The sequence below is a fragment of the Piliocolobus tephrosceles genome, chromosome 4 (assembly GCF_002776525.5).
Source record: "Piliocolobus tephrosceles isolate RC106 chromosome 4, ASM277652v3, whole genome shotgun sequence".
Classification (NCBI taxonomy): domain Eukaryota; kingdom Metazoa; phylum Chordata; class Mammalia; order Primates; family Cercopithecidae; genus Piliocolobus; species Piliocolobus tephrosceles.
The window spans coordinates 144,644,855-144,659,135 of NC_045437.1; the positions used below are offsets into that span (position 1 = coordinate 144,644,855).

General features: G+C 44.8%; 1 protein-coding gene across 2 annotated transcripts in view; it reads right to left on the minus strand.

The window, feature by feature from the left end:
• The window catches only part of SH3RF2 (SH3 domain containing ring finger 2), a 145,214-nt gene that overhangs the window by 17,367 nt on the left and 113,566 nt on the right, over positions 1-14,281 (minus strand). The window contains exons 8-10 of one of the 2 annotated variants that reach the window (XM_023227045.1): positions 8,626-8,858; positions 4,734-5,092; positions 2,218-2,526 (exon numbers count right to left, since the gene is read on the minus strand). In XM_023227045.1, the coding sequence (XP_023082813.1) occupies positions 2,251-2,526; positions 4,734-5,092; positions 8,626-8,858 (868 nt within the window). In that variant the 3' untranslated portion in view covers positions 2,218-2,250. Of the gene's footprint in view, positions 1-1,637; positions 2,527-4,733; positions 5,093-8,625; positions 8,859-14,281 lie in introns of those variants that run through there. The other variant, XM_023227044.2, reaches the window with a different exon arrangement.

The window sequence follows — 14,281 nt, forward strand, 5'->3', positions numbered from 1 at the left end:
CTTTCTTTCTTTCTTTTTCTTTCTCTCTCTCTCTCTTTCTCTTTCCCTCCCTCCCTCTCTTCCTTCCTTCCTTCCTTCCTTCCTTCCTTTCTTTCTCTCTTTCTTTCTTTTTCTTTCTTTCTCTCTCTTTCTCTTTCCCTCCCTCCCTCCCTTCCTTCTTTCCTTCCTTCCTCCCTCCCTCCCTCTTTCTTTTCTTTCTTTCTCTTTCTTTCTTTCTTTCTTTCTTTCTTTCTTTCTTTCTTTCTTTCTTTCTTTCTCTCTTCCTTCCTTTCTTTCTTTTTCTTTCTTTCTTTTTCTTTCTCTCTCTCTTTCTCTTTCCCTCCCTCCCTCTCTTCCTTCCTTCTTTCCTCCCTCCCTTCCTTCCTTCCTTCCTTCCTTCCTTCCTTCCTTCCTTCCTTCCTATCTTTCTTCCTTTCTTTCTCCTTGCACCCAGCCTTAGTAGCAAATGTTATTTATGCGTTAAAGTGCCCACATTGATGGGCATGCAATAAATGTTAAATCACAACAATTAAGTTTAATGAGACTTAATGGGTTGTCTCACAGCTTTGCCTTGGCTTCCTGGGATGCCTCCTCTATCCTGATTACAAGGCTCTGACTGGCTGCTCCTGCTCCACGTCAGTTCCATCTTTGTGGGGTCATCTAGTTTTGCCCCATTCTTCATCGCAGACCCTGTCCTTTCCTCGCCCTGTCAGGGAATGTAAGGTTGCCCCACCCCTTGTCTCCTTTAGCCTCTTCCTTTGTGCTTTCCCTCAATCCTCTTTCACCCCTTATGGCTACTTTCTTTCCTCCATATTTTCTTTACCCTCCCCCTTTCTCCTCCTTTCCCCCGTTTTCTCCTTCAGCTTTCTTTGTCCTACCCCTTTTATAGCAGCTTTCCCCCAGGAATCACTCCCACCCCAGCCTCGGGCTGCCATGTTCGCACTGATGTTATTGCCTTGTGGGTGAAACTGCTCATCTGCCCCAAGTGAGAAGAAAGCAGGGAAAGTCAGGAATGTTGCAATGCAAGCAATATATATCCAAATATAGATTCTAACCCCAACCCCATATAAGGTTGTTTTTAAGCATGTGTTGCTTTCTTTTTTTTCTTTTTTTTAGACAGAATCTTGCTCTGTCGCCCAGGCTGGAGTGCAGTGGTGTGATCTCAGCTCACTGTAACCTCTGCCTCCCGGGTTCAAGCTATTTTCGTATCTTGGCCTCCAGAGTAGCTGGGATTACAGGCATGTGCCACCATGCTCAGCTAATTTTTGTATTTTTAGTAGAGATGGGGTTTCATCATGTTGGCCAGGCTGGTCTCAAACTCCTGACCTCAAGTGATCTGCCCACCTTGGCCTACCAAAGTGCCAGGATTATAGGCGTGAGCCACCGCACCTGGCCCACGTTGTGCTTTCTTGAAGTCAGACTATATATCTAAACCCCAACCCCATATAAGATTGTTTGTAAGCACGCTGTGTTTTCTTGTAGTCAGACTATAGAGCCAGGATGAATTAATTGTCCATAATGCCATACATGGCCCTATCCACAGCCATATGCTTTCTGCTTATCTATCGCATAGAATTATAGGTGGGAAAACAGATCGAGAAGATTAAAGTATGATAATCTTTTGATATTTGGTACTCAGTGATCTCTCTGACCTTCTGAAGTGGAGCATACTCAGGAAGCTGACTCCTTCTAGTTTTATTGGATTCTCAGAATGTTCAAAGTATCCACCTCACACCCCTCGCAGAAATTCTCCCTTTGCAGCCAGGATTATGACTTTACAGAGGGAAAAAGATATGGCAGCTACTAGTGGCTAGTGTACAGGCCTCAGAAGATGGCAGAAGTTGTTCTAATGCTTGTTAAGGATACTGTAAGGTCAAAGAAGCAATGCCAACAACCCCACCATTGTCACACCCCTGCTGCAGCCCCCTTTAGGACACCACAGAAAGTCTACAGAGTCACACGGGGACAACAAGAGGCCACATACTCCATGCTGGGGCATAAGGTGGGCACGACAATTTTTCACTCCTTGGTCTGAGTAAGCGAGCCTTGAGGTATCAAACCATTATGTTTGAGTGTTTGGAAGGCCACGCCATCTATCCTCCCACCCAGGGCAGGAATTCTTGCTCCCACCTTTCCTTTCCTGAAGGTAAAATAGGAAGAACAAGGACGCGTACTCAAGTCCCCAAAGAATGGCAGGATGCCCTCAGTGGAGGCAGACTGTATTTAAATGCAATTCACCTCTTTGGGGTCTAGGAAAAGCCACCCGTAGGTTCATTTGCTGGGAAACACGGTCTGCGTGGCTGAGGCAGTGGACACCAGGGTTGTGGCCTTGCCAAGAGCTGACTTTCTCCGGAGGTTTGTCTGCTGTCCGGAGTGGCAGCCGCTTCGGTGGGCAAATAGGACGGTCATCTCTGGGCCCAGGGACGCTGCTTCAGGCTGGGACGCCTTGAGGGTGGCCGGCTGTTCAGGCTTTCCGGAGGTGGGATGGGAGGTGTAATGTTTGGTGGGAGGAGGGCTGTAATTCTGAAATCTCACGGTTTTGACTTGCTGCGAGAGAAAGGAGAGGAAGTGGACACAGGTGAGGTGGGAGATGTCTGTTTCCCTAGGCTCGTCCCCACTTGAAATGCCTCATTTATGCATTCATTCTGCAAATATCTGTGCCTACCACGAGTGTCAAGTGCTACGATGGAGGAAGTACAAGATGCTGAGAATGTAGAGGAGCATCTAACAGTGGAGAAGCCAGGGAAGTCTTCCCAGAGGCTTTCAATTGAGAACCACAAAAGGATTAGGACTTATCTGGGAGAAATAGGGTAGGCCACCGCCTATGAAAACAGCCTGAGGCCAGAGGGTATGATCCCTTCTGGAAGATAAAAGAAATTTACCTTGCCTCTCTCCTCTCTACGTACTATTAAGGCCAATCTCAAGGCTTTCCTTTTCTTTGAGGCCTCTCTCCTGATGACTCCATTTAGAGATTTCCATAATGGCCTTATAAATCCTTAGAGCACAGTTTGCAAACTGGACACCTGCTGGATGAATTTAGCCTGCAGAATGTTTGAGGATTTGATCGACTTGCCAACACACAAAAATTGAGAGATTGCATATAAAAATCAGAATTTCATAAGTCTCGTAAAAAAAAAAAAAATCAAAGCTCTGGCACACTGGGCCTATGCCTCATTCTGACAACAGCTGACTGGACCTGAGAAGCCATGCCCCCTTTACATGAGATGCGAGGTCTCTAGTTTATGCCAATTCCCCCTCTTCCTCTTTCCTTTCACCTCTCCTAGCCTGTTATATATCTGCCGGGTACCTATAGGTACAGTATTTGCTTTAGCCAGTCTCCCTCTTAGGGCCTAATAAAGCGTTCTGTGATACTGCTCAGGAATGACGTCTTTCTCCCATGTAATTCAATCCTAGTGTCCCCTACTAAGATCTGAGTTTCTTCATACTTTCTGACCCTCGTCATATCTAGCTAAGGTCTGGGCATTTATGAAATGCTTATAGTTGTATCTAAAAGCTTGGAATAATAGGCAACTGGGGCCTAGAAAACTCTGAATTATTTCTGTAATTCAGAATAAGAACTCTCAACCTTTATATCTGTCGATGCTTTTTCCAACGCCTTTCCCTATGAGCTTATAGCTTAGCAGTAAGAGCATGAGTTTTGTATCAGATCTGGATTCTGCTTCACACTTATGTGTCAACTGTGTGGTCTTGGGTAATGTTCTTTAACTTCCTGAGTTGCCATTTCCTAATTTTAAAATGAGGATGAAACTAACGCCTATTTGAGAGGGTTGTTGTCAGGATTAAATAGATGGGACACATGAAGTACTCAGCACCATGTCAGCCAGCTTGTTAGTATTCGGTAACTGGTTAACCAATGGGGGAATTACATCCTCTTTCCGTTGTGAGAGGAATGGACAATGATGGTGGGATGATGCTGATGGCAGTGGTGATGGAGGTGGTGATGGTGATGATGTGATGATGATGGTGATGCTCCATAAATTAAAAGACAGCAATAAGCATCACTGAACTTTCTTATTGCCTTCTCTTGCCACCATCCCTCCTCTTCACAGATATTACTGAGAACATAAGCCTTTTACAAAAACTCTTATGTCTTCTAGTGGGAAAAGTCCTGAACTAGAAGTTAACAGATCTGACCTCTGCCACGGAGGTCACAATAAGGTAGTTGCAGTCATTATCATTCAGTGTCACCTCGATGTCACTTACATTATCCTGTGTCTCAGTTGCCTCTTTTATACAATGCATAATTATGTGTCAAACTCTATGTACCTATGTAAGCACTTTACATATCTCATTTAATCTCCACTCCAATACTGTGTGCCCACTACTTTTTCTACCTCCATTTTACAGATTATGCAAAGTAAGTGTCTCAGAAGGGTGAAGTATTTTGACCACAGTCACCCAGCTAGCAAGCAGCAGAGCTGGAATTCAAAACAAGATTCGTCTAATGCCAAAGTCATGCTTTTTTTTCAAGCCACTTTTGGGCCTCAAAAGATGTACAAAATATTCAGGAAACAGAAAGGCAAATCAGTAACACATGTAGGGAGGGCGTGGGTGATGTGGGGATGTTGGCCGTGGCTCGGTGGGGAGTTGGAGGGGAGGAGTGTTGTGTGTGAGGATTCTTTCAAGGTTGCAATTTTGGTTCCTTGTTCACCAACACTAAAATCTCAGAGCTGAGACACTATGCATAGTAGGTGATCGAAAGAGCCGGGCCCCCAATGTCACTCTGATCCTACCTTTTCGATGCCATTTCTTGAGTTTTCTGGTTTCACCAGGATGGATGGTGGGGCAGATGCAGGTGGTTTTGGCAGAGGCTCACTCTTGATGGGGATTTCCTTGTCTTCCATGATGAGGGAGCTGGCTGCCGAGTGGATCCGGGCCTCGCTGCCCCTGCTGATGCACGTGAGGGCGGGCTCCCTGGTGAGGGCAGGCTTGGACCCCATGTCTACCACCATGGTCGAGGGGGAGGAGGGGACCCCCTGTGGCTGGTAGAATTGGAACTGCTGAGGCCGAACAACCATGGTGGGGCTGTGTCTGAGGGAGCCTACCACGAGAGTGGGGATCCCGGACTGGATGGGTCTCTGCAGGGATCCATCTGGAGAATTATAGGACAGAAAAATCAGCAGCAGGGGCGGCTGGCAGTAGGTTGGGTGGGGTTGGGTAAGCAGTGCATCCTGATAGCCCAGAATAGACAAGTGCTTTCCTCATCTGACTGTACTCACTTTCTCTCGGGGTCTTTCAAAGGTGACTTTATTCTTTTTTTAGTGCTATTTGCTGATGCTGGAAGCAAATAGCTCTCTGGCTGAATGGTGTGTGTGTGTGTGTGTGTGTGTGTGTGTGTGTGTGTGTGTATGTGCGTAGGGGAGCTGTCAGAAGGTATATTGCTTCCATTTGCCTTGTGATACACACACACACACACACCCCATGTGAAGCAGACACAGAGGCAGGCAGACCAAATAGGAAACAAATTACAGAGAGACAGGAGATAGAAGAAATTGAGAAACACAAAGGAGAGGCAACCAAGAAGAATGAGAAAGAGGAAAAGGAGAAGGAGGAGGAGAGAGGAAAACTCTGCCCAGCGACTTGCTGTGAAAATCCTAACAGAAGCTTTAGGCATGTGGCGGGTGGGGGTTGCTTTTTGTCAGGGGCTGCAGGGAGAAAGGGTGAGTGGAAATAACTGTGATTGTTAGGCTAGCACAACAGCAGATAGAGGCAAATTTGGAAAGGTTACTCCACAGTTAGTGCTGTGAGGATGGGCTTTGCAATGTCTCATGACAGAGCATCTGGAATCGGAACTCCTCCTGGAGAGCCTGGAATGAGTTAAGTCACGTCACCTCTCTGTACCTTCATTCTCTCATTTGTAAACTGGAGATAATAACAGTACATCATTGGGCTGCTGTGAGAACTGCATTCTATCAGGTGTGCAAAGTGTTAGGATAGTGCCTGGAACGTGATAAATGCCGCATGTTTGTTAGCTTTTATTATTTTTGGGTAAAGGATTGCATATCCTAAAAATGCAAGGTCCAAGAGCTTGGTTTTGTCCCTTCCTGAACTCATTCTTCTTCTTCTCTCTCTCTCTTTTTTTTTTTTTAATTGAGATGGTCCTGACTCAGGAAAAGGTCATTTCTTCCCCTCAAATTCTCTGCAAGGCAGGAGATCCCCATCCCTCGGACATATGTCCTGTAGGTGACCTGGAGAATCGGGAGTTCATTGCATTCTTTGGGGAGGTGGAGGAGACACCCCTGAGAAACACAATGGGCCATTTCTCCATAAGGGTTCCACAGCATTTAGAGAGCTATAGGTTTTGTCCCAGCCAGAGTTGTTTGTCCTTTGTGACACTCCATGGACTCAAGTTTGAATCAAAGTTATTTGTGTCCAACACATAGGGTCTGAGCCAAGGCCACGTTGGCATTGCGACTTCTTATCAAGCCAGTTGTGTACATGAAAAGCAGGACACTTGCTAAATACAGTCGGTGTCCTCAGCTGCTGCAAGCAAGCCAGTCACCATTTACACAAGTGTGACCTTTCAATTTAGACATTTATTTCTCCACTGACAGCCCTGTGAGGTTCACGCAGTCAATTCTCCTGCCATTTCTCTTTGCTCTAGAGAGACTGATAGCTTGCCAGCCTCACCTTGGGAAAAGACAGAAAGAGAAAGCCTCTGGGACCTGGGAAGTCAAAGCAGCACCAGGCAGACATGTCCTTAGGCTCTTGTAAATGTGTGAAAAATTGGCTTTATGCCTTATCTATTTATCTTGTCAATTCCTAATTTCCAAGATATTTAATGCTTTCTTATTACATGTGCATACAATGCAAGCAGTCAGGGCTCCATGCCAATCAAGATTTTGCAAAGGTGGAGAGGGAGTATGTTAAGGAAAGTGTGAACAATTGCTTTCAGGATGCAACTCTGCATACCTAAGTGGTCTAGACTGAGTGTGAACATTTCTTCTTTTTTAAAATCAAATATATATAGATACTAACAGCCCAGACTGGAGTGCAGTAGGAGATTGTAGCTCACTGCAGTCTCAACCTCCCCGGCTCAAGCCATCCTTCCGCCTCAGCCCCAAAAGTAGCTGAGACCACAGGCATGTGCCACCATACTTGGCTTGTTCTTTTAATATTTTTAGAGATGAGGTTACTATACTGCCCAGGCTGGTCTTGAACTACTGAGCTCAAGTGATCTTCCCACCTCAGCCTCCCGAAGTGCTAGGATTGCAGGTGCGAGCCACACACATTCAGCCATGTATGAACATTTCAACCTTAAGTGAGTTCGTGCTCTGGATGGACCAAAGATGATCTTGATTGTAGTAGCAATGATAGTAATAAAAAATATTATAAAAAACTAAAGTTTCCTGACAGATTACTATGTGCCAGGCACTGTGCTATCAGCCATATATGGGTTGTTTTATTAAGTTAACCCTGATGAGGTAGGAATTTTTATTTCCCATTTACAGAAGAGTGAACTGAAGGCGGAAGAAGTTAGTCATTTTCCCAAGGCTGTTGTGGTGGGATTACTTATTGTGTGTGTGTGTTGTGAGGAGAGGTGGAGGGAGGTACAGGAAGGTGATGGAGGGAGGCATGGTTGAGTGGAATGAAGTGCCCAGAATTGTGGGACTGGTGGTCAAACAGGCTGTCAGATGAAGGCACTGGACAGTGAAGCTAAGATATGTGCTTTCTTTTTAAGGGGAGATCTTTCCTTAAAAAGGGGCATATTGTCCCACACGTTACTCTTCTGCCTTGACCAATCATACTGCATTTTCATGTTAATTCATCTGTTAAGATCACAAGAGAGATTGCAGAGCTTAGTTTAATTCAGGGAACACAGAACAAGTCATATTTACTGGGCTTGGCTTGTCTTCTTCTACAGAAGTATAAGAAAATAAAATCTTGATGTTTTGTAGAATAATTGGGTTTCAAACACTTTTTACAATGCCTGAAAAGGAAATCTTATGGAGAAGTTCACTATGTGAAGAGACAAAAGCATGGTTCTTGAGAATCGGTATGTATTGCCATGTGTGCAACGTGGATGTTATGATGGTAAAAATAAAGCAAGGTGCAGAATTATTGCACTTGGGACTCAGGGTTAAGGATATGAGGGAGATTTGCTTTTGTCCAGTTTGTATACTGTAAACCTTTTAAAAAAAAGTTCTATGCATTCATTACTTAAATAACACAGTGGGAATCAGGGGCTCTGATTACTGCCTCCTTCATCCTCATTTCCTACTCCCATGCCCTGCCCACCCACCCCATCCTTCTGTTTCTCTTGTGGCACCCTCTGAGGGATTCCCTGAGGTACAGTTTGAGAAGCACTGACCCAGCAAATGCTTTCATCACTCTGTCTAAATAAGAGCCAGTGTCCACGCTGGCCATATTCTAATTATGTGTTGGCACTCAGGGCTGCCATCACCCCAGTCATTCAACAAGCATGTATGAAGTAACCTAGGGCCGTGACCTTGAGTTAGTATGACTTCATTCAATAAAACTCATCATTTGGGAATTGTACAATACCCTTTGCAGGGGCTTAGTTTAAAGCCAAGATCCTGTTTTTGCAAACAGCATCCTGTGTACCCCGGGGTCAGATCCCCCCATCACTTAGTTCTAGGCACGTACCTCTCTGCCACCACTTACTCTTTCTCATGCTGCTCCGCCCTTTCCGAAGAGACCCTTGTCCTAAAGTCCCAGGGCCGGCTGTGCTCTTCACAGGGTTGACTATGGCAGTGGGCACAAAGACGGATTTGAATGGACGGCTTTGCCGGGGATCACCTTCTGAAATGCTGCCTTGGGAGGACACAGAGGAGGTGGATAATGTCCATGTGGTGTAAAGACCAGGGCTCCGGGAGTCTGGAAAACTAGAGGTCTTTCTGGTTTTGGACATTTTTTTTTTTTTAAGAAAAGAAATAGAGAAAGAAAATGTTCAGTCAAGAGTCCTATTTAAAAACCTATCAGCTCCCAACCACATACCAAATGTGGCTACTTCTCACCTTCTTCCCACCCATACACACCCGTTTTGTCAACTACAGGCTTAACTAAAGTTGGCCCCACCTCCCTACACCCAGATAACTGTGAGGGAAGGAAGGGGGGCTCATATCAAGGCCTTGGTGGAGTTAGAAGACTTGAATTTCATCCTTTTTCACTCCAGTTCTGATCATTCCTCACCCCACATCCCTTTAGCCCTTAAGCTCAGAACATAAGATCCTGTATGTGTTTATTTCGTTTTACGGTGGCAATTTCTCGTAGAGTCAGTGACTTTCACAAATTCCAAAGTCTTTGAAGGCAGAGATTTCATATGACTTATATCTCTGTGTTCTGCATATACTGTGAATCAATAAACATTTGTTAAATGGCTGCCATGCTGCTTTCAGCACTGACACGTCATTTTGGCTAACACATATAGAGGGCTTACTGTATGCCAGGTATTGGCCAAGTGCTTCGCTCATATTTTCTCATGGGTTCTTTATAATAGTCTTCTAAGGTAGGTACTCTTAGTGCCACTATTTTATCAATAAAAAAACACAAAGACTTACAGTTGGTTGCCCAAGCAACTACTTGAACCCAGGTCTAGGCTGGCTCCCTGTTCTTAGCAGTGAGCTACACCACCTCCTGGCTAGTTGGAACATTCATCATTTGGTGGCAGGAAAAGTCCTTTATTCTGCCTGAAATAAATGAACTAAAGCAGCTGGTAGGCCCTACACATGCCTCCATAAGACTTTAATTCTTCAGCCTTGGGCTATGATTTTCAAGAATTGCATTAAAGTTTTATGAAACAACAACCCCTTATCCACTGTTTCCAGCCTGCAGCTCCCTGAACTCCATGGGGAGTGACTGTCATTTTACATGCCTTTCTTGCCCTTTTACCAACCCATTCCCAACATCACATTTCCTATTTAGCAGTCCATTAATCACCTTGTCACCCTGTTGATTAAGTAACCTCTGCTAATTTCCTGGGAATAACCAACTCAACTAAGACCCCAGCACAGAGATGCAAAGTGGTTTCCTTCTTACCAATGCCTCCAAGTTTTCCTTTAGGTCATTTACCCTCATTTCTCCTCTCTCCCTTTGTCTCTACTTCTTTTGATCGACAAAGTAATATGTAGTTTAACAACAAGCCAGTATTGTATAACGATAAGTAAGGCATTGTTTGTGGTCAATGCTGCCCAAGAAGTATATTCAACCAAATGCTCTAGGAACTGATGCTCGCAGCAAGGGGACTTCTACCTGTAGCTGTCTACCCAACCTGTCTGGTCCCCATTGTGGTGTAGTCAGTGAAAATGAGTAGGGCCATTCATTAGAGACAGGTTAGGCTATATTCTGGGGACAAGGCCTGGGCAGTGGGGAGAAATCCCCAGCATTGGCTTCCATGGCAGAGTGCAGCTGATCTGCCTATTTTGAACAGAGGCCTCAAGGTGTTGGATGCTGCAAAGTGGATTGGAAATAGGAAAGACAAGTTCCAAAATTTTCCCAGCAGTAGTAGTAGTAGTAGCAGCAGCAGCAGCAGCAGCAGCAAGGGCAGAATACAGCTAATTAGGCCCACACCAGCCTTATTCCATCAGTCCCTTTTATGAATGACTGTTTATAGACCAAGGTGTGACCTCATTTTTCTGAGCTCAACACTGAGCTGGATTCCAGGAACTCCTAAATCCCAAGCCCCCCATCCAACACTGAGTGCCTCTATGTCTTTTGGCAGAAAGCTCAGCACTTATCTAGCACTTTCTTCCAATGTCAAAACACTTTGCTATCATTTTTAATCCCCGTGACACCCCCAGACCTGCAGACATTATGATCTTTGTTTTCCAGATGGAGGGACTGAAAGACATTCTGGGCTTAGGTGGGAAGAGTGGATGTTGCCTCTGATTTGCTCCACTGTGCGCGTCCCTGCATCCTTTTCTCTAACTGGGATGTTAGCCCTTAAGAGCTGGCCCAATATTCAAAAAGGGCATCACAAACAGCAGCTCTGCTGTGTCCACCACTGGCAGCAGTCTCCCAGTAAGGAGAACAGTTGGACCTTGACAATTTTTGTATAGCTCTGTGTAGAGTTAAAGACAAATGAGTTGTGGCTCATTTGTCACTTTTCTCTACCCATAAGGCACCAGGTAGGCACATATGTCTGTGAAAGTTGCAAGAAAGAGGAAGACTCTGGCTAATTGGGCAGAAGGGAATTTATTAGGAGGACAGGAAGAAGAGTAGAAGACTTGGAAACAAGATCCAAGAAGGCTACAGGGAGCTCAACAGCAGGAAGAGTCCAATCATGTGCTGTGGCTGGTGCTCTCACTATGAATGGTCTTCAACTTTACCCACATCTTTTCCTCCCTTGTTCAAGTTTCCAAGTCCCAAGAGGGAGTGTCATATTGGCTGAGCCTGACCCTTAGCTGTGGTGATGAGTTGAGGAGGAGGAGGATTGCATTTCTTCAACCTCTGAAAAGAAAGGAAACCTCTGCCTCTCACCAAGACTACACACAATAGAGGAGACTCAAAGGGATGTTGCTGCTATTAAAGAGGGATTTAGATGCTGGACAGATGAAAACTTGACAAATGTTCTGTATAACCTGAGGATCTGGGAAGAGGCAACACGGTGGTGGAGATTTAGCTGTGGTCAATAACAGCTGGACAGGTTGGTGTCATCATCTAGCACAGAGGGCTGGATCACAGAGTAGCATAACAGCCTTTTCCTCTCCTGGTAGCTGAAAGGCTCACTTGCTGACTCTTAAATTGAAATCCTAGCATTCTGGTCAATTATAATCTCTAGTTTATCCCCAAATTCTGGCTGGCTCAGTTCATTAGGGGATGATGTTAATAAGATCATAGGCTCAAACGCTCACATCTTTGGGCCCTGGCTATTTTATAAAAGGCTGCAGTATACACCAAGGGGGCTGGATGGCAGTGAAAAGCCATCACTACAAACAGAAGACAAAGGCTAGGGGGAAAAGGACCCAAACACAGAGAATCAAAGAGCAGAAAGGGGCCTTGCACATGTAGCTCAATCCACTCAGTTCTTACACAAACTTGCTAATAGTAGCAGAAACTCAGCTGACAAAGGACAATATTATTCATCCCTGAGACATGGGAAGAAGTAAACTTCCCACTAAGGAAAGGGTGGTTAAGAACAAGGGTTACCTGCATGCAGATAGACAGGCTGGGTATATATCATGTCGGAGATTAGTGGGGATGGGAGCTTTTTTTTGAAAAAGTATAAACACATTGAAAGCATTGATCCTCTGCCACCTAAGAACCCTCAGGAGCATATCCTCTAATATGCACTTGTTCTTCAGGATGTTGGTTCCCCATACACAAAACCATGCCTCAGTGTTAGCAGCACCTCAATATTTGCATATGTTCAGATTTCCTTGAACTGGGAGTGAGGGGAGAACTCAATGGCAACCTATGGTGCTGAAACTCCATCCATTGCCTGACACGTAGGCATCTCACAAGGGGTGAGTAGAGATGCTCATGTCTTGCCCAAGAACACAATAGACTGACCTCGGCCAAGGAGAGAAATGAAAACTGGAGCTTTGAAATACACTGGGATGAAATTCTATACACACTCTACTTAGGATGACCACATGGCTTGATTTTCCCAGGAGAGTCTCAGTTGATACCTGCCCAAAAGTGTCCTAATTTGGATGATTAAACATATGGTCACTCTTATTCTATTGAGTCTTTGATGGTGTAACCAAGATTTGGGACTAAGGCCTGATGGATAAGCAAACGTCCTAGTCGTAGGGATGGGCCCTGGGGAATTCATGTTAAAGCCACGGAGAAAACCTTTCATAAATTAGGGTAGGCATCCTCCTGGCTCCTCACTGTCAGTTCTAGGCCATCTCCCCCCTCCTCAATACTTCCCAGCTTTGACTCATATTATTAGGCTCGACTACCCACCACTCCACCTTCCTGCAGTCAGCATTTACTCTCCAAGTTTCTCCTCTCACTCCTTGAAGATTTCAGCTTCTGGCTTGTCACTCTCTGGATACAACTCATCCCACCATGATGATCTCATCTCGTTTCAGGGTTTTAAATAGCATCTCAAGGCTGGAGTTCTCTCTTAAATGCTAAACTCATACATTCAGCTGCTTATCAATATCTTTACTTGGATTATTAAGAGGCATCTCAGGCTTAGTCTGCTGTGAACTAAGCTTTTACTTCCCTCCATACCCCAAAACACGCTCCTTTTATGGAGCAGTTGCTATCTCATTTAAAGGCAACTCCATCTTCCAGTCACTCAGGGAAAACAACTTGGTCTCACCTTGGATCCTCTATTCTTTCACACCTGACATTTTATCTGTTAGAAAACCCCATTGTCTAAGGTATATTCAGAATCTAACCACTTTTCCCTACCTCCACAGCTAACACCTTGGTTCAATTCACCATCACCTCTCCCCAGGATTATGATATCTTCTTAGCTAGTTTTTCTGCTTCCACCTTTTCCTTTGTATAGTTTATTCTCAACCCAGCAAATAGAGGGATTCTGGTTAAATGTAACTAAGATTATGTCACTCTTCCGCTCAAAACCCAGCAACAGGCTTAAAGCCAAACCCCTCATTATGACCTAGGAAGTTCTTTATGACCTGGCTACCCCAATACCAGTCTGGCCTCCTTTCTAATCTCCCTCTTGCTTGCTCTAATCCAATCCTGTTGGCTTCATGTAACCTCTGTCCTCCCGGTTCAAGCAATTCTCCTGCCCTAGCCTCCCCAGTAGCTGGGATTACAGGCATCCACCATCACGTCCAGCTAATTTTTTGTATTTTTAGTAGAGATGAGATTTTGCCATGTTGGCCAGGCTGGTTTCAAACTCCTGACCTCAGGTGATCCACCCACCTCGGCCTCTCAAAGTGTTAGGATCACAGGCGTGAGCCACTGCGCCCAGCCTACTACAGGACCTTTGTTTGTACTTGCTGTTTCTTTAGCCTGGACATTTCCCTCAGAGATCCACACGGCTTGGTTCCTGCCTTCCTTCTTACTTCTCAGCAAAGCCATCCCTGACCAACCTATATAAAACGTAACCACCCCCAAAAATCCTATCATCCTTTCCTAATTTTTTTGTTAGCCAGTATAATTAACACATCATATCGATTACTTAAATATCTTGGCTTTAAAAATATTCGTCTCTCCCACTACAATGTAAGCTCCTGTAAGGAGGAATTTTGTATATTTTGTCTACTGGTATTTCTCCAGTGCCTGGAAAAGTTCCTGCCATGTAGTTAGCACTCAATATTTGCCAAATAAATGAATTAAAGCATCAATTGTAGACCTCAGTTTACCCTTAGTTATTTTACAACTTTGTAACCAATTT